The sequence below is a fragment of the Ixodes scapularis genome, unplaced genomic scaffold, assembly GCF_016920785.2.
Source record: "Ixodes scapularis isolate PalLabHiFi unplaced genomic scaffold, ASM1692078v2 PGA_scaffold13__105_contigs__length_92229423, whole genome shotgun sequence".
In the NCBI taxonomy this organism is placed as follows: Eukaryota; Metazoa; Arthropoda; class Arachnida; order Ixodida; family Ixodidae; genus Ixodes; species Ixodes scapularis.
Window position 1 is genome coordinate 74,524,515 of NW_024609839.1, and position 18,820 is coordinate 74,543,334.

At 45.2% G+C, this 18,820-nt stretch overlaps 2 protein-coding genes across 2 annotated transcripts in view; one reads left to right on the forward strand and one right to left on the reverse strand.

Annotated features, from left to right (window-relative positions):
• Positions 1-2,008: 2,008 nt before the first annotated feature.
• On the reverse strand, positions 2,009-8,798 carry LOC8034152 (ER membrane protein complex subunit 7). The gene is made up of 4 exons (XM_002408031.5): positions 8,363-8,798; positions 7,524-7,782; positions 6,314-6,394; positions 2,009-2,632 (listed from the first exon to the last, which is right to left on the reverse strand). The coding sequence occupies exons 1-4, from the start codon at positions 8,581-8,583 to the stop codon at positions 2,501-2,503; spliced, it is 693 nt and encodes a 230-aa protein (XP_002408075.4). The 5' UTR covers positions 8,584-8,798; the 3' UTR covers positions 2,009-2,500.
• A 216-nt stretch (positions 8,799-9,014) lies between these two features.
• LOC121835559 (hsc70-interacting protein-like) overlaps positions 9,015-18,820 on the forward strand; it is a 36,118-nt gene continuing 26,312 nt past the window's right edge. The window contains exons 1-8 of the mRNA XM_042289957.1: positions 9,015-9,133; positions 11,308-11,452; positions 14,098-14,146; positions 14,243-14,321; positions 15,836-15,906; positions 16,469-16,535; positions 16,642-16,726; positions 17,775-17,885. Of these exons, the coding sequence (XP_042145891.1) occupies positions 11,334-11,452; positions 14,098-14,146; positions 14,243-14,321; positions 15,836-15,906; positions 16,469-16,535; positions 16,642-16,726; positions 17,775-17,885 (581 nt within the window). The 5' untranslated portion in view covers positions 9,015-9,133; positions 11,308-11,333. The remainder of the gene's footprint in view (positions 9,134-11,307; positions 11,453-14,097; positions 14,147-14,242; positions 14,322-15,835; positions 15,907-16,468; positions 16,536-16,641; positions 16,727-17,774; positions 17,886-18,820) is intronic.

Genomic DNA, 18,820 nt, shown 5'->3' on the forward strand with positions numbered 1-18,820 from the left:
CTGGCAGTAGCTGGAAGTTTGGAAACCCTTCTCAGTTTTCATGCTTTATTTTGGGCATGTTGCTTGTCCCCAAAATTTTTATTGGTTTGGGTTCGCGACTTTCGGTTCAGCTCCGGTTCAGTACTGGGGAACAAAAATAATGGTTTGAACTGGTTCAAGCCAGTTTGAACCGCTAAATTAAGAATATATTTTCCGCGTTGTTTTGGCAATAGGCACTATTTCAACTGTGAAATGTGAAACTTTATAGCTTTTTATCCTTTGTACAATCCACTTATATTTTCAGGTACCAAAACTAATAAATTGCAATGTTTGATTTCAACGAAACGGTAAAAAAAAAAAAAAGAAAAAAAGATTAGCATGCAAGACAATGTGTTTTTAAGACATCATCTATTTGTTTACCTCAGTCGCATATCACTTACTTGAATTGGAAGGTTATAAGTCTGGTAGGTCACCTAAAATACCCGTGATTGGTACAACTGCGTCGCAATATTAAAAGTTGAATCCAACTTGTGCTCTTGAACTTGGGAATTAATTGCTGTGCATAAGATCATAAAATGGGCGCCTCCTCGCCATATTTATCGTGAATCTAGTTTATAAAATATGTTTCACAATATATATGATGAAGACGCAACTCAGCTGAAAGCAAAAATATTTTCAAAATGTCACAAAAATTTTATGACAAGCCCTTGCAGTCTACTGTTTATAGAAACACTGGCAATCACAACGCTTTTTCTCATGACCAACATTGTTTACTCTCGGCACCATGATGCCGGCCAATAATCGTAAAGAAAAATGTGATCAAAATTGTTCTCTGACCGACACGCTGTTTACAAACAAGCCCGCGTTTGCCCACACCAGGTGTGGGCACTACGCATGCGCAGAAACCGAATTCGAGTGAACTGAAGCTTCTGCGCATGCGCAGTGCCGTTGACAGCGTCACCGCAGCTGCGTGACGTCAAAGACTGGTGTTGGTCTATACGCACCTTCGTACTCGGATTGAATCTGGCCTAAAATAGCGCGTACCCGAGTGAAAATTTTTGGCATAGCTTGGCATTTGAGGTTTGTTCTTGACAAAATGGTGGTCAATTCGATTGGCAAATAAGCATCATCCTTGCAAATTTTTGATTGTTTGTTAAATAGAACAAAGTGGTACCTCGTACTCTACTCGACATTGCAGTTACTTAATTGGTCACTTTCTGGCGGTGTGCGTGCACAATCGTCATAGTTCCTTCACAAGCCCCCGTCTTTGTTTTCGTCCTGCCCACAGACCCAAAATTGTTGATCATCATGTAAAAGAGGCAATAGCAGACTTCTATATGTTTGAGGAGTTAAATATGTGTCAGGGAACACATCATTATTGAAAGCATCTTCAAGCTCACAAATTTGTTTAAGGCTCTCACAAATCACGCTTAAAAGATTTGCAGAACATATTTCAGATAATTTGGGGGTGCATGTACTTATGATATATGTCTTTAACCCTTCCATTTCTATATGTCTTTAACCCCCCCAAAATCTTCCATTTCGCTGGGGCCTCCTCTCCCCTTTCTCCCTCATACAGCATTTTGTCATGGGCGGCCCCCCCCCCCCCCCCCCCCCCCCCCCAAAACAAAGTCCTGGCTACGTGCCTGGTTCTCATTGTATCAGTGACCATATCTGACTGACATTCCCTTGTCAGCCTCTAAGGTATAAGTGTCTTTCCTTAGGATTCCGTGAAAAGAAAGTCAAGATATTGGTTGCAACTGCCATTTGCTCCCAGAAGTCTGATCACGCCAGTTGTTTTTTCGTCTGCACAATCTCAAATAAACCAGATAATGTGCTCATCTTTTAACTTGATTTATAGCGAGGGACATTATTTTAGATTACATTAGTAATCTAAAATAATTAGATTGTGCGGGTAATATGTTAAAACCGTACTAGAACTATGCAAAGAGCAGTTTGATTTTTTTTGTCTACACGTTGACAAAGCTGGCTCTTGAAGCACCCAAAGTATGACATTCTGCACTGAACATAAATGAACAGGTTTCCTTTATTGAAAAAATGTATATACATCTTAAATCTTACACATATATAATTTCTGCCCCTCTCTTCTCCTGGGCACCAGGCTTAATTTAGCAAGTTTGATTAAAGGAATGGGTGGGGGATAGCACGGCCAACAGGTTAAGAAAACTTGCTTTTCCCTGCCTCCGAGAAAACTGGATGCTAAGCATAAGATGGACATAGATGCAGTGTTCCCTTCTAAGGAGGATTCTGTACACGTGAACCGCTCAAGCGATCCAGGCAAACGTAAGAGAGACTCGCACGTGCAGGTCAACAAACGCAAGAGGCTTGCATGTACAAGTCAACAACAGTCTAAAATAAAAACAACCGGTTCTGCCACCACACTGTTACAACATTTGCTCGTGGTCTTAGTGCAAACACAACAAAAACAACAGTGACTGCTGGAGATGCCTAGAGTGTCCATGGTTGCTCGACGACGGAGGTGCATCACCGTCTTTCCCGATTATTGACGCTTCTTTGCCACCCGGGTTGTCTTGGCGACCTGTTGTCTCCTGTTACCGCCGGTGAAGAGCGATGTCATCATCTCCGAGAGTTCTGGCATGTCGTACTTCGGCATCTGCATCTGGTTCATTTCCTGCAGGTAGATCAGAGAGGAAAATTTCAAACGATGCTTGAAACCAGCCCATGTTGACAGACAAGAAGAAAATGATCCCTAGAGAAGGGAAACAAGGGGGATAAAGGACGAACAGAAATCTCCAGACACAGCTAGGTGACTTGTGCTTGACAGAAAGAAATCTGCCTGGTCTTGGTATTGAACCAAGGACCTCTCCACTTCCAATGCAGCGCTCAGTTCAGTTGGTAGAGCACTCCACTGGAAATGGAGAGCTCCCTGGTTCAATACCAGGACCAAATGGATTTTTTCAGTCGTGCACCAGTCACCTAGCTGTGTTTGGAGATTTCTGTTTCTCTTTTTTCACCCTTGTTTCCCTTCTACAGGGATTATTTTTGTCATTCTTGTCCAGCCTGCTTGCACCTTTGCATTTAATTGCATTATTATTATTGAGACATCTTTGACACAAAATGGCAGCTTCTGGTGAACTACTACCGCAACAGTGGTTAAAAGGAAGCTGAAGCGGTTTTTGTATTTGAGAAAACACGCTTAAAGGGCAACTCCACTCAATTGTGAAGATTTCGGGAAAATGAGTGATTTTACATTAAAAAGCCCTAGTAAAAGATACTACATCATTTGCTTCGCGAAAAATGGGACATATATTTTTAAATCTAATTTTAAACACGAGCAGAAACCGAAACTTCGGCTCCTTCCGGCAACATTAGCCTCGGGCTGCCAAGAACATGGCTATCAGGAGATACGAGATGTCACGTGATCCTCTATGCAATGACGGGCGGGATAGGGGAGGGTGTGTGCCAGGTGCAAGTGTCGTCTGCACCGCACTCTTTACCACGTTTTTGTGTGTACGACTCTTTACGTCTGAACAACTGCGGCATAAGTCTGCGCATGTAGTGTCCATAGTGCGGATGAAACTACGAGAGACAATTATCACAAACGGTGATGCGACGACGGCAGTAGTGACGTGGGAGACGGCGGTAACGGCGGGGCCACGGTGGGGCGGCAGGACAGTTCTCAAAAAGCGCGCTGCGCAGGCGCGCCAAAAAAAAAGGTTTCCGACGTCGCCCATTACGCTTGGCCGGATAAGTAAAAACAAGCAAAAGGGGGTAATGGTGATGACGTTTAACTCAATGTTGGCTACGCTTATGCCGTAGCCTTGACTGCGCTGTTGGTTGCGCCTCAATTCGCCCGCTTGAGTCAGCCGATTTTGGCAACTTGGCGAGTTGCAAAGTTTGCCGGACCATTTCAGAAACATTTAGACAGAGCTCCTATGTCATAATATTTCACATATGGTCTCCCTAGGTGATACTGAAGAGGACTGCATTGTTTTTTCAAGAACAAAAATTAAGTGGAGTTGCTTTTTAAATTTTCTTCATTTGATTCCAGGAACACGAATATTGACATTATTTTTTTTTTTAATTTGATGCATGGACGCTGCAGAAAATCATTTTCAAAGTACCGCTGAGGGCCCTCCTTCCCGGAGCGTGACGTCACAAAAGGAGTGTTCAGAATCTCCGCTCTCGCGCATCTTCAGTGCCTCTGAAAATGTGCGCGCGCGCGCACTCTTGCTGTTTTTAGAAAGGGCACAAAAAGACGTCAAGACTGGTGCCAGTGTAGGGAAATATACCTTGCAAGCTTGAGATTGCACGCGCGGCCCTCGAGCGACACCCGCTTGGCGACCGAAAGATTTTCTTATAACATAACGACTGGTCTGAGGCTTTTTGAGTTTTCTCGCGTTTAGTTACAACTTCGGGGAAAACGAGCGTGATATTCAAATTCACAGGATAAAAGATTGTTATAATCAACCTCCATCTCATTTTCTGAAAAATGTGTTTCACCCTCCTTTCAGGAAACCAAAGGAAGCACGCAAAATGTAAGTTAACATGCAAAGGAAGTCATGAAACGAATTTACAATGAAAAATAAAAAATTTTAGACCCATATTTACGGCGCTATACAAATTTGTAGTTGGTGCCGCGGAAAAGTGGCCGCTACCTGTCACGTGACTGGCTGCTATTTGTCACGTGGTACTTGCGCTCTTTCAGAAGCTCCATATGGTCTCTAAAAGTTACTTATTCATCTTTGTTTCAAGTGCAACAAAAAACAAAGAATAATAAGTAACTTTTAGAGCCCAAAGGAAGCCCCTGAAAAAGCACAAGCAGACGTGATAGACCTGTGCGCCGGTCAGATGACAACGGCGGCGGCACGGAGCAGACGAACTTGCACGGCAGGTGGCGGCGGCGGCAGCAGCGTGGAGAAACGCGTTGAAACGGCACGCAATACGCTCAGCGTGCGGCGGCGGCGTCACTTTGAGCAGGCAGCGGCGCCGCGCGACGGCGCACAGGTCTACCACGTGACCCGCAGTGGCTCCCGCAGGCGCGAACTACAAATTCGTTTTACGCCGTAAATATTGCTCTAAAAATTCTATTCTTCTTCGTAAATTTGTTTTATAACATTCTTTTTCCATCTAGGCTGTTTAAAAAAAAAATGCTTTTTTTCCTTTGCATGTGTCCTTTAATGTCTACAGAAAGCGATTGCCATAATCTGACTTGTCTTTCCTGCCCGTCTCGGCAGCAAAACGAGCAGTCAGACACATATTTCAGGTAGTGACGAAGAACATATTCTTTATTAATTAACATCATGTGGTGTGATATTAAAACAAAGCCGTAGAAATTCTTTAAAAAAAAAAAAAACAAGTTAGAGGTGAATTTAGTCATATTTTTGTTTTGTGAATTTGAATATCACAAGGATTTGACGTGAGCACATCAATAAATAGGCTTGAGAAAAACATGAAAACCAACCGCTGGATGTGACATACAATGTGGTTTCAACTGCCTTGCACTTGCCACTTGTGAGGGAACGCGTGCGGCTTTTTTGACTGCTCGGGTAAATGCTTGCGGAAGATGTGGAGATGTTGAGATCTCTTTATAACATGTAACGGTTCTCACCTCTCACCGAATGGGAAGGAGGGGCTTCAGAGCTATTTTGAAAGTGCTGTTGAGGCTACTTGGCAGGCATGTAGCCAAGATTTTGTTTCGGGGGGGCCCGCCCATGACAAAATGCTGTATGAGGGAGAGGGGAGAGAGAAGGCCCCAGCAACATGGAAGATTTTTGGGGTGGGTGGGGGGGGGGGGGGGGGGGGGGGCCGGGCCCCATGAACTTTATCCCCCCCCCCTTGCTACGACGTGCCTGCTACTTGGCACATGAATCTAAAATATCATTTTGGTATTCGTGATTTTGCAGGCCAAGTGAAGACGATTTAAGTGTTTTCCCTTGAATAGAGAACTGCTTCAGTTGTCCTTTCAGCTGCCAGGTCGTGGTGTCGCATGGCGTCAATCAATGTGTATATGCCGATTAAATTTTCCTGCTAGATTTAGAAGAAAAATGCTTCTTGTGTGGCCAATAATGTGTGAAGCAACCTGACTTTGTGTACTATATAACTTCTAACCAGTTCAATTAATCTTTGACTAAAGCAGATAAATTTCTGGGCATAGGGGGGGGGAGGGTTCCACGAAAAAGGATTCCATGCTTTACAAATGGTTCTCTTATTTTCTAAATTTTTGTAATGGAAGTTACATTAACAGGTCCCTAACCTCATATGTTAACTTATTTTACCCCCTTCTATGTGATACGCAATAAGCAAAAGTCGAACCTACGACAAGTGAAAGAGAACAAAACGGTCAACTTACTCGCTGAGTTTCGGGGTCTGCAGCATTCATCAGCTTGGGCAAGACCATGATGACCAAAAGAGGGACCACCATCATAAGCACCTGTGACGGAAGAAAAAAAAAAAAAAAGTTTGCAAACAATGCTCGGGTACAAGTCGCATATTTTAGTGCGCAGACTCGAGGGACATAAGTGAGGAAGAACAAAGAGCATTAGCTCGCACAGCATCTAGGTGGGGTATGCCGCACCCCAATTCCAAGCCACGACGCCCATCGAACCAAGTGCGCAGAGCACTGTCAGCCAAAAGAGCAAAGAATAGCTTCCGCTTAATACAGACAATGCAGAAAAATGCCAAAATCTTATTGAAATTCCATGGTCACCAGGAACTTGCCCCAAGCTCCCAAAGAGGTCTGCAAGCATTTTAGCTGTAGTCAAAGGATGGCACTGCTACGAATGCTGCTTTATGATGGAATGTCGGTTTACCTGTTTTTAGAAGATGTTTCGCATTTAACTTGGGAACAACTTCCTGTAGCAGTGAGGTCAGAGCTATAGGCACCTGTGTGATCATATTCCTCGAGAGCTGACCAAAATTATGCGTGCATGCACACACATGTGTGCACAAACACACATTCTCTCTCTCTCTCTCTCTCTATATATGTACTATCTCTCTCTCTCTCGTCACCTCTGAAATGCCACAGAAAGTTCCCCTTCGAGTATAAAGATCCCTAGAAGGAACATCACGAGTGCAATGACAGAGACAACTTTGCCACAAGAAGGAAACCTCTTAGACATATTGCTGTATTAGCACTAAAACTACTAAGTAGGCTTCAAAGTAACGACGCTTCAGCCATTTTGGTTCTCATAATCGATGTTGCCAATCCTAATGCCATCCTTTAGAAATTTTAAAACAGTCCGCAACAGCAAAGTTATATCAGCTGAGCATCCAAACATCGCATCTAAAGCTCGAGAAGTCACATTTTCTAATCGTAACTATTGCCCATTGCTGATTGTACCCGCCCTACACTAAGCACCAACGTGGCAGCACCCACAACCTAATCGGGAAGTGGAATGCCAATACTCCGAGTGTAGCCTATGTAGCGGCTCTAATTAGTGCCACAGAAGTTACCTTCACCATACAAATTAAGAGAGAATAGACTGCAGTACAGTTTCCGCGAGAACAGAGCTGACATCTCCCGAGGGACGACGCAGAAAGACCGCAATGGTGACGCTCACCATGGGGTTCATGAGGAAGTCGGTGACCCTCCACGTCTCCCGGATTTGGAAGTACTGGAACGGTCCGCGGCTTTTGAGCTTCAGCGGGTATGTGAGGGTCTGGATCAGGTTGGACTGGATGTAGTTGACGCGGCGGGCCCTGAACTTCCCCTTGGAGTTGATGTCCACGCGGACCGGCTCGTACATGTAGTCCGGGTTTGCAACCTCCACCACGTAGGACCCAGGCGGGAGGTTATGCACCATAAAAGAGCCGTCATTCCTGAAACAAACCAGAAAGCGTTTTCGCACGCGCGGTTAGAGGCGGCGAGCAGCCAGAAAGCAGGAAACCCTGCCCCAAGTCCTCCTTTCCATTCGAGAAAGAGGAAGACCCTCCTCCGTTCCCCGGGGAGTAGCTCAGAGACCCGCTCCTGTTGGGCAAGGAGAAGAGTGCGAAAGGGAACGGAGAGAGAGATGCAGTCAACCAATTTTCTGCCCGGCAGGAGACGATCGTGTAGGTCGGCCTTTAAGGCTGATTCACACATTTATGCTTGAGATGTTTCGAGAAATTTATAGCAATTACAACATTTCACATTGTCTCAAGACGAGAAAGTGTTCAATTGTTTAAATAAATAAAAAAAATGTCACTCTTCTAGGAAAAAAAAATTAAGAAAGTATTTACGTTACTTTTTTTTTTTTTTTTTTTTTTTTTTTTTTTTTTTTTTTTACGCATTGAAGGAATGCATGTTTGAGCTCTCCCATTGCCCCAATCTGATTTCAGTTGCTGGACTGATACGGATCAAGGTCTAAAATATTTTCCGCTTTAGACTTGAACGGAACTATGAGGATTTTCGGAATCATACTTGAGAAATCCTAGCTGTTCCCCGCCGTTCACGATGATTCTTGTTGATGTGAGCCATTCGGGACTGGCGACTTCTGGGGGGACAACCTTGCCTTCGATGACGTGCCTGTCTGAAACAGCAGCGGCGTCTTCGTCCATCGCAGCCACTGAGGAAACGCTTCGGCCTAGTAAGTAGATCCCGGCCAGCACGAAGAACTGGAAATACTGCGAATAAAACTCCATCTTTCTTTCGGAAACTGTTCAAGAATCACGGAAACGAGCAACCATTCAATCCAGTCACCACAAGAAATCCCCCCAAACAGGCTAGGCTAGGTTTGGATTGTATCGGCAACTAGACAGGAGAAAAAGAAAGCAACGAGCGAAAAGAAGTTAACAAAGAAAGAGAGCATCAAACATATACGGGAGACGAGCAGTCAGATACCATTATTTCCCTAAATGTCTTATTTTTTTTTCTTTCTGTATTGACTATAACTATTGACTATGTCAAGCAAAGAAGTCGAGGAGGTTCCTTGTAAAGTGGACAACAAACAGTTGAGACCTTCAAGCTGTCCACCCTTTTCCTCTTACCTTTCATGCTACTTCAGTTTCAAGGTTAATGACATTTTATTTAACCTCTTTAGCATTAAATTGATAAAGCTTTCACTGGCTCGCCTTCTGGTGAGCTGGCAACGCTGGTGTCAAGGAAGCGGAAAAGCAGTGTGGGAAAGTTGGCAAAGCGAGAGTGGCGAAGGCGGCGGCGGAGTCGTATCTGGAATATTCTGCGCTACTACACGTGAGGCCCACCTCCTTTCTACGATCTTTCTTGTAACGCATCGCTTGCGCTGTTCACATTTGGCACATACCGATCTCTGCCTCGTAATTACACCGCTTCAGCACTTCGAGCTCAAAATCGCTAGCTTCTGTCGGGGCTCTGACGAAGTTGCTCTGTTTTTGGCGTCTTCGTCGTAATCTTGTTTACGGGATCCGCGTTCCAACAATTTCTTCTCCCCGGTATCCTCGTTCAAGGACCACGCTGCCGCACATTTTTTAATTATTATCGTTTTGTTTCAAAAGCGGTGTCACAACATAATATTGACGAGCTCAGATCACGAGCAGTAATATTCAAGCTCTTGTCTTTAGCCTCGAAGAATGTTGTGCACGCGATCTAATTTTTGAATTTCAATTGCGCGGGAGTTGTGTTGATTGTTTTGAATATTAACCGTTAGCTAGAGCGGCGTGTAGCGTTTATGACTGATTTCACGCCTACAGTGGGTCACACGCGGTCCCAGAATGTGGCTTTGGCCATGGCTAGAACCGCGTTTACAATCTTTATATTTTATGTGTGTGTGCGTGATCTAGGTGGTGCGCTTATCTCAGTATGACTAGATTTGTTATCATTCGCAGTTAAGGCCCCAAGCAACATTTTTGAAGGACGCATCGCATTGAATTGATGCCGGCATTTTTCGCCGCCAACCTGATGCATGAAGACTGCTGTGAACCGTATAAGCCAAGGTCAAATCATACAAGACGAAACTAAAAAATATTTAAAAAAAAAACCTTAGAGAAAAAAAAAAATTCTGGAAGCTGCAGAGAGTGCTAGCCAACATTCTTCTAAGAGCCTTCGCTTCTTCAGCAGTGAAGTCGTTTTGCTCGGAGGAAGAGAAAACCTATTAAAAATAAAGGGCCCTAAATTCAGGGCCAGAAATTTTACTCGGGCATTGAGATTGAGAGACTGGTCCTCATGAAGTAACTCTTGTGATGTCACCTCACCATGTGTGTTCTACACTTTGCTCTTGTAGTTTCAAGAAACTACTGCTAAGCTGCTTCACCCCGTGTAGCTCATGATTTCGAGGATATGCGTTGCTTTGTTTTCAGAACCATGCTAGCTACTCTATGAAGGCAATTTATACGCACGATGCAACTTTTCGCTTCTCGACTGGTTCACAGGGGGTGGCGAGGGCAAGTCTTGCATAAACACACCTCAGTGAATCGCACGCTAGCTTTTATCGGCTTCCAGATTTTATTGCAAACTTAGTAGAAAATGCGGTATATAAAATGTCTATAAAATATGCTGTGAAAGCTGTGGCATAGCTCTGTGATAACATGCCCGCTTGATGCACAGCAGACCCAAGACCTAATCATGACACCGGCAGGTGTGCTTTTTCAGCGTTCGGCAGTATCGACAATAGATGCCCTACACTAGCGACACATTTTAAAAAACACTTTTTTACACCTATTGTTGTAAAATGTTATGTTGTGAGTGGAACGTTGCAGAATGGTAAGGAGCCAAAATCCACCTCTAAATTAACTAACTGGCACGAGCTCCCCGCGTAGTGTGTGTAGCCATTTCCGGTCGAGGCACACAATGTCGTCACTCTTTATAGAAGAGGGTATTTGTCAGTGGCTAAGCCAGGAATTTGTTTCGGGGGGAGAAGGGGGTGCTTGAGGTGGCTGTGATGCCCATGTCTTGGGGTGCGGGGAGGGGGGGGGGGTATCAAGATGCCTGTGTATGTTATAGGGTCGGGTGGATTTTAAGGGGTGCTGAAGGCTCATAAGCCTCCTCCCTGGCTATGTTGCTGGTATCAATTGCTTTCATTCATGTTGTGTTCCCGTTAAATACCAGGCAAGTGCCCACTCAAAATTTGGAGGTAATTGCCAAAAAGAAATGGCAAATGGACGCCTGTCCGGTCATCCATTTTATATATAAACGTACTGTGCATATTTGCTCGGAACTTAAAAATTTAGGAATGGGCGGATGCACGGTATTCTACGATATATTTTTCTACAATAACTTGTCATAAGAGTCGGGATGCTGAAGTCTTTTCTTTCAGGAGATATTTTGTCCTGATGGGAAAAGACAACCAAAACGAACAAAAAACAGTTGGAGGGGGTGCAAAAGAAAGTTAGAAAGTATTGGCAGAGCGTAAAAACATGGCGTAAGTTGCTTTGTATGTCGACCGTTTCCAGGTAGGGGACACACACATATTGGGACCATGGAAAGCATGGAAAAGGAGCAGCTGCTGCAGTTGCAGGCCTTCGTGGAGCTCTGCAGGCACAAACCAGAGGTGCTGCACAAACAGGAGCTGGCTTTCTTCAAGAACTACCTGGAAAGGTGGGGCGCCTCGTGGTCGAATCGGGTGGTGTCGCGTAAGGGTACGCCACCGCTTCTGGTGGTGACTCCCAGACGCCATATTTTATTGCGGTTGCATGGACGGTTCTTTAACGACCTTTGGACACGGTGCCCGTAACAAGTGTCCGGTGCGTCTACCACGCCCTCGGTTTCAGCCCCTCGATTTTCACCTGATGGTGTGGCGCTTGCGCTACTTTGTTGCCTGCCACGATCCTGGCAGCGGCACCGGAGTGAAGGCGGGCGGACATGGGGGGGGGGGGGGGTAGGCGCCCACTCTGTTGTAGGTCACTCTTCAGCTTGACAGACCACCGCAACTTTTCATTTCATTTATTTTATTTCATTTATTATGTCTCTCAGGGCCCGAAGGCATTACAGAGACGAGTGGGGCACAGTAAGTAGTACAAAGCAAATAACAATGATAGGGTAAAAAATGCACAAAATAACTACTAAACATCATTTAACAAGTTAGTAATGGCACTGTACATGGAATAACAAAAAACAATGAAAAGCCAAAAAATACAAAAACATTACTACTAAACATTATGTAACAGGTTAGTATAATGGCAATCTTAAATTTATCCGAGGCAGTGATTGTGACAATGGCTTTGGGGAGGCGGTTCCAGTGAATCGAGGTTTAAGGCAAAAAAGGGGCATTGAAGGTAGATGTGCTGCAATGAGGGATCCCAACTTTTAATTGATGATCGGTGCGTGATGATATGTAAGATGGTTCAGAAAATAGTCCTTGTCAGGGAGTAGGGTTAGAGTGATATATCTTATGGAACAAGCATAGACGGGATATCTTTCGACAAAGAGAAAGATAGGGCAAGGATAGAGGTGCTTTCATTAAAGTGGTGCTAGCTTAAAGGGATTGTCCGGTCGAAGTTGGAGGTACTCAAGTTTTGCCGCTCGTTAAGTCGAGGGAGCCTTCGTATAGACAAACGTCTTTCTTATTTTGATATATGATGTCCCCATATTAATTAAGCCTTTCATGAGCATCTGTACAAAACTCCACCCTAAATTTCGCCAGGGTCCATGGTTGACGTCCGTAGCTGCTGCGTGACGTCGCATAACGCAGAGGACTGTCAGATGGTAGGGATAACAAGCGTTGGTCGACGGATGTCTCGCATTTTGCTTCGAATTATATAGTCTCCTAGGCTGTACCCTACTGAACTATGTTTCTTATAATGCAGTCCCCAAGCTTATGCAAAAAAATTTGCGCCGTTTAGCAGGATATTTCTCGTAAACAGCCGTTAGCTTCGAGCAAATGTATGCCGTTTTGCGCATACACAACTGCGACGGCCACCGATCGGACGAGGAACACTTGCAAAGAGAAGGATGCAGAGTTTGCCTCTGAAGCGGCGTCTGGGTCCACATATCGGCGGATGCACTGGATCAGTGATGCGGCTGTGGGTCGTTTCCTCGGAGGTTGTTGTAATTGGAGGCGATGCCCGCGTGTCGAAGGCAAACGGTGAATCATTGAAAATGCATGTAACATTTCCAGATTGTCACTTGACTTGGATGATCTCGGTGAATCGTAGCTGTGCTCCATTTTCACTCGCGGGTCAAACAGAATCGGGCTGCACGCATGCTAAATATAACTTTTGGCATTGTTTCAAGATGGCCTAGCTGTTGGTTTCGGTCTCGCTGCATAATCAAATTGATTGATCCGATTTGGGCGAGGAGTGGGTGGACGTAGTTGAATATTGTCGGCACAACATCACACCTCAGCTTACGAGCCTTCTGTCTCCTTAGAGTTCAGCTCATAGCTCTCTTCTGTGAAATGATTGCTGCATAAGCGGGATCTCGATCTTAACGAGAACCCAGTGCTCCCTACGCACAGCGAGAATCTATTTTGCTCGTCGCCGCACGTCTCGAGGGTCGCAGGTGCTGCCCAGTGGTTGTGGCACCCAACCGTGCAACAAATTCTCACCCATTCACGAAACAAGTCGAGCACAACAACGAAAATGAAGCACCCTACAGCATTCACTCGCAGGCAAATGACGAGACGGAAATGCTCGCTTTGCGTTATGTGACGTCAGAGCTTCAATGAAAGCACCGTTTATGCTAGGATGCAATGGGGGCAGTTTAAAATTTTATTACTGATGCAGAATGTCATGTAAAATTCAGATATTGCACGGACGATGCATTTAGAGGTAATAACAATGATATTCAATTGTTTTCTCGAACACAAAGTTTGACCGGACAATCCCTTTAAGCAGCCCTTGAGTAGGGACGCCGCAATGATGGCAAAGGTTGCGTTTAATCATAATTTTTGCTGGAAGTGTTACAACCGTTTGCCAGGATTGTGACGTCCGACGATATGGGACACTGGCTCCTGTCTAAAGGTTTGTTGCCTCTTCGGGACCAGTTTTGATGCGTGGGCACTATAGGATGCCAATTGCATCAGTCAAAGGCGTGGTTCACACACCATACTTATGGCTGAGCACCATTCAGTTACACACAGGTGGTTAATCTGAATGCAGTTCAGAATACACTTACTGTTTGCGAAGTTTAGATTTAGGCTGCGCAGCCTTTGGAGTGGGGCATTCGTGCCCTTACGCTTTCGCAGTGATTAGCTGGTCCGGTCGACGACCTCATGTGGCTGGCGCTTTCTCTTTCATCTACAGCCTCGGTGCCCGAATTCCCCTGCCACCTCAACCGAAGCCTACGCCCAAGGCAAGGACTCGTTTGTAAACTCATGTTTCATTGCGAGCGAAGGCCTGAAAACAATGTAATCTCAACTTAACGACCAAACGGACGACGAACTTGCAGGAAGATGTGCCCGCGGCAGACGGTTCAACTCTCGAAGACACTGAGCCCGAGACACCGGAAAGCGAGGAGAGTGATGTTGGTAAGAACCATGTCTGTGTGACCGACCTAAGAACTTGCTAGTTCATAAGTTAACAAATAAGTCACTCGAGCATTTGTCCTAGTGCTCTAACTGCTAAGGGTTTCAGCAAGTTGTCTGCTACACATACATTGACATACTCATATGCAGCTTTCTGGCATTTATAACTCTGACAAAGCTGTCGAGTCACTGTCTGTGGCATCTTAGATCCTTGGGAAGAGAGGTATTGCACATGGTCTGGATGCATTTCACAGCCTGGTAGGCAAAGATGACTGCCCGCAGAAGGCGACTGTCGGAATGATCTCTTGGTTATGACATAAATAAAAGAGAAGCTCTTTAGCGGATCAACTTGGTCTCGAATCGGACATCAACTAGAAGACGTGGCACGTAGCTGGTGTCAGTTGTCGACTCTCAAGATGCCCCAAAGAAGTATATCTTCAATTACTTCATGTGTTTTGTTTCACGTTAAAACTTTCAGTAGACTGGGGTTTGTGCTCTCATTCAATCATTGCCCCGATGCAAGTTAGTTTGAAATTTTGTTTCTTATAGCTAAATGATAAGGACATACTAGTCCAGTGAAGTGAGTGTCAAGGAACTGTATAATGTAGTATGAGGCGAGTAGAATTGATACAGGTCATACTATGCACAGTCCAAAACTCCCTATTCGTGCAACTATTTTTGTTGCTTTCTCTTTATTCTTTAATTTTACGGCACAGTCTCTGGAACCACAAATCAGGATAAAAGCTTTGATATATTGACGTTCAATGCTGTGTTTTTTCTTAGGTACAGAAATCATGTGACGTGACGTGGTAACTACCGTAAAATACCGGGCAAGCGCCCACTCAAATTTTGGAGACAATCGCGAAAAAATTAGGGCTGGGCGCTTGTCTAGTCAGCAATTTTACATATAAATATACTGTGCATATTTTCTCAGTTCTAAAAAATTTGGGAATGGGCGCTTAGTGTAGATTTGTCAGTTGCGCGGTATTCTACGGTACTGCATATTTATTTTGGTTGAAAAGAGGTTTAAGCTGTCTCTCTCTCCGTATTTACGCATGTGGTGACTTCGAATGGTGCACCTTATTGTACCGCATCCCTTATTTGCTTCTCTGTTTGTTTACTCATCAGTAATATTATTTTTACAGTGGAGCTGTTAAGGGCTAATTTTCCCAGGATCGTGTCCGCCAGCAAAGAAATGCCGACACAACACTCCCGACAGCTACCGCCATCTATGAGCGACGGCAGCAACCAGGCAACTGCCTTGCCGGTTGTCTGGTTGCCGCCATCGCTCGTAGATGGCGGCAACCTTTCCAGCCTTTCCACTCTGGCTTGCCGACTTTCGGCCGGCCATTACTTCATTCCCACCATAATAGAGCTTCACTGGTCTTCCTTCTTCACCAGAGTGGAAAGGCTGAAAGTTGTTTGCTCCTTCTTATTCCGTTGGTCCTTCTTATGCCTTTTGCTCTTCAAATCCAAAATGTCTGATTTTTCGTTTGTTTGTCTTTGTGCCTTTTCAGAGCTGGACAACACCGGCGTGATCGAGCCGGACAATGAACCACCCTTCGAAAATGGTGATGCTAGCATCGAGGTTAGTGAGCCATTACGACGCATTGCTTCGCAACTTGAGCCCTGTGGGCCAGTCTCCCGTGGGCCAGTAAACGTATAAGGAATGAATCGGTCAATTTTTTTCATATCACTTACAATTTCCCGCTAACCTTACTTGTTCTAGTGCCATGTCAAAGATGGTGACTTTTTTGGTCCCTCAATACACTGGCACCTTTCTTTGAATCCTTATACCACGTGCAGCCTTGGGCATCTAGTCTGCAAATAGTAGTATGCGTAGCATGCACTAGTGAACAAAGCCACCGACAGCCATTAATGAAGTCCTTCATGTTGTATTCAATATCTCGTGTGGCCAGGTGAAGCATGGATGCTCGAGTCGACCCTTTGTTTTGATGCTAGTTCTAGTGGGTATTACTGCCCCACGATCCATTTTAACAGGTGGATCTTTGATGAACATCTAATGCTCCGACGGGCTTTTTTTCATACTTCAGAGGGCCCTATCTTTAAGTTTTACTAGCTTTTAGGAGTGCTGTGTTGTATCCTGCGCTGGTTTTATTTTTGGGGTAAATTCTGTGGCTTCCTTTCAGGTGACGGACGAGATGCTGGAAGAGAGCTCTGAAAAGAGGTCCCAAGCAATGGAGCTTCAAAATGAAGGTCAGTACTGGCTGTCCTCTTTTTGTTTTGGGGTTGGGGGAGGGGGGAGCTTGACATCTGCTTTAGGAATGAGGAGGTGAAAGTTCTGTTCATCATACTTTCCCAGGGAAACTGGAGGAGTCGATAAAGCTGTGGACGGAGGCCATTTTGAAAAACCCGTCCGGTGCCGTTCTTTTTGCCAAGCGTGCCAAGTGAGTCTGCTTGCTGCCTTCCCCAAGGATGTGCCATACTGCATCGGGTTTGCTGTTCCTGGCATTTAGTTGTGGAAGATAAAAATGGCATTTGTCATCAACTGTTCCAGACGGAGATGGATCGGTGTAAAGTCACGCAGGTTCAAATGTCCGTGCTTAGACACAAGTGAAAGTGCAGCAGAGTAGCACATTCAAAAAAGCTACTCTCTTTCGTCTGGTTTCTTGCACATTCCTGATTGTATTTTTTGTCCGGAGAGACAAATGGTGCAGGACAGAAATGAAAGCTGAACGATACAAACTGAGGTTTAGGCTTGTTCATTACGGAATGGAATAACAAAGACATGTAGATACTCTTGCTTTCATGTTGTAGCACTCAAGAGGGTGGTGAAGAAAATGAAGAACTTTTAGTCGAAGGAACAGACACAAGAGGGAATGTCTCGAACGCGTTTGTTTCAGGCAAGACAGAACAAACAATGAACCAAAAGTTCTTTATTTTCTTCACCACAGTCTCGGGTGTTAAACGACATGCTTAGACCAACTCGCCTGCAGACTGAGTCTTTTCACTCTTGCTTTCTTCACCTTACTGTATCTTAAGGTTTGGAACTTGCATCTAGGGTAACAGTTATAGCAAGTCTCATTCTCATTACCTAAGAGAATAAATACTACTGCAATGGACTTTATGATAAAAATAATAGGGGCTAACGAAAAAGAGGAATTGGCAGTTCTTGTTTGCTATGTTTACTGACTACCTATACTTGGCATCACCTATTTTGTGCTGCATTGTACTAGCGTAGCTTCTACAGTACTCAAGCGCTCTCGGAGCAACTTGCGCGGGCGAATGAGGCACAAGACCAAGCCACTTGCTCCCTCAGCAGTGTGAGGTCCCAGCTTTGGAAGCTACGCTAACTTTGACAGCTTGGCAAGAAATAGTTGGCGCCGACTACAGCTCTGTCTTGCGAGTGCCTTTTGTGCTTTTATTTGTGCAAATGAAACTCGCTGCAGGAAAAGTATTCCAGTTAACGAGCTGTTCCCGATACTCTTTTTACAGTGTCCTGTTGAAACTGGAGAAACCCAATGCTGCCATCAGGGACGCCAACCGGGCACTGGAGTTGAACCCGGACCAGCCCCTGGCCTACAAGATCAGGGGACGAGCCAACAGGTGGGATGGACCGTGGTCCAAGAGGCTGCTGTCTGACCACCTTTCTTGTAATGGCTGGCACACAGCCGGTTTTGATAAGGTGCCTGGAAGGCATCTTCGCTTGTGGTCTCTCGATTTCGGCCGGACAAAGTCACGGCAGAAATCGAGCTGCCGTGACTTCGGGCTGCAACAAAACAGGCGGACGCCTGTTCTGTTGCAGCCCGGTCCGCAACCAGACGTTCAACGGGAAAACCAAAGCAGACGGGAGACGAAACACTGCAACAACAGTGGCCGTTGCGTCTGCTCGCTGCCACAACCGGCAGCTGGGATCATGATATCCGACAGCACGACACGCCGGCTTTTGCGGCGCAATTTGTTTCCGCTTCGGGTCGAGCTTAGAAGCACGGATGGAATAGGGTGGTAAACGCACCCGTCAAATCTTGTTCCAGGCACCATAGTTTGGAGACAGCGGTTTTATTAGTGTAATTTGAGGATTCTCATGCTCACCTAATGCTAAACTTTCCTGGTTTGCTTTTGATTCGCCAATGTGACTTTGCCATCATCGTGTGAATGTGCACCTGGGTCTCTGATAGGGCTGCTTGCAGCCGGTGACGTTGGGCGTAGTGCTGTTTATGGTTGCATTAAAATGAACCATCAATGAATCGCTCATTGTGCGCAGTCAGGCACATATTAAAGGGGCACTGACACATCAAAATCATATTTTTTTTTATTATACGAAACGATTGAAAACGATGCCGGGACATTACCCTCAAAATTTGAAATTTGGGAATTCAGTATTTGTGAAGTAAAAAAACAATTTCCAAATGCCGAATTCGAAGTTCCCGCGCGATCGGCGCCGGTGCCTTGACGTCAAAAATTGCGGAGTCCTGAGAGTCCACTTTTTTTCACCACTCCCTGCTGTTGCCATGGCGACCCAAAGCGAGGAGGAAAGGAGC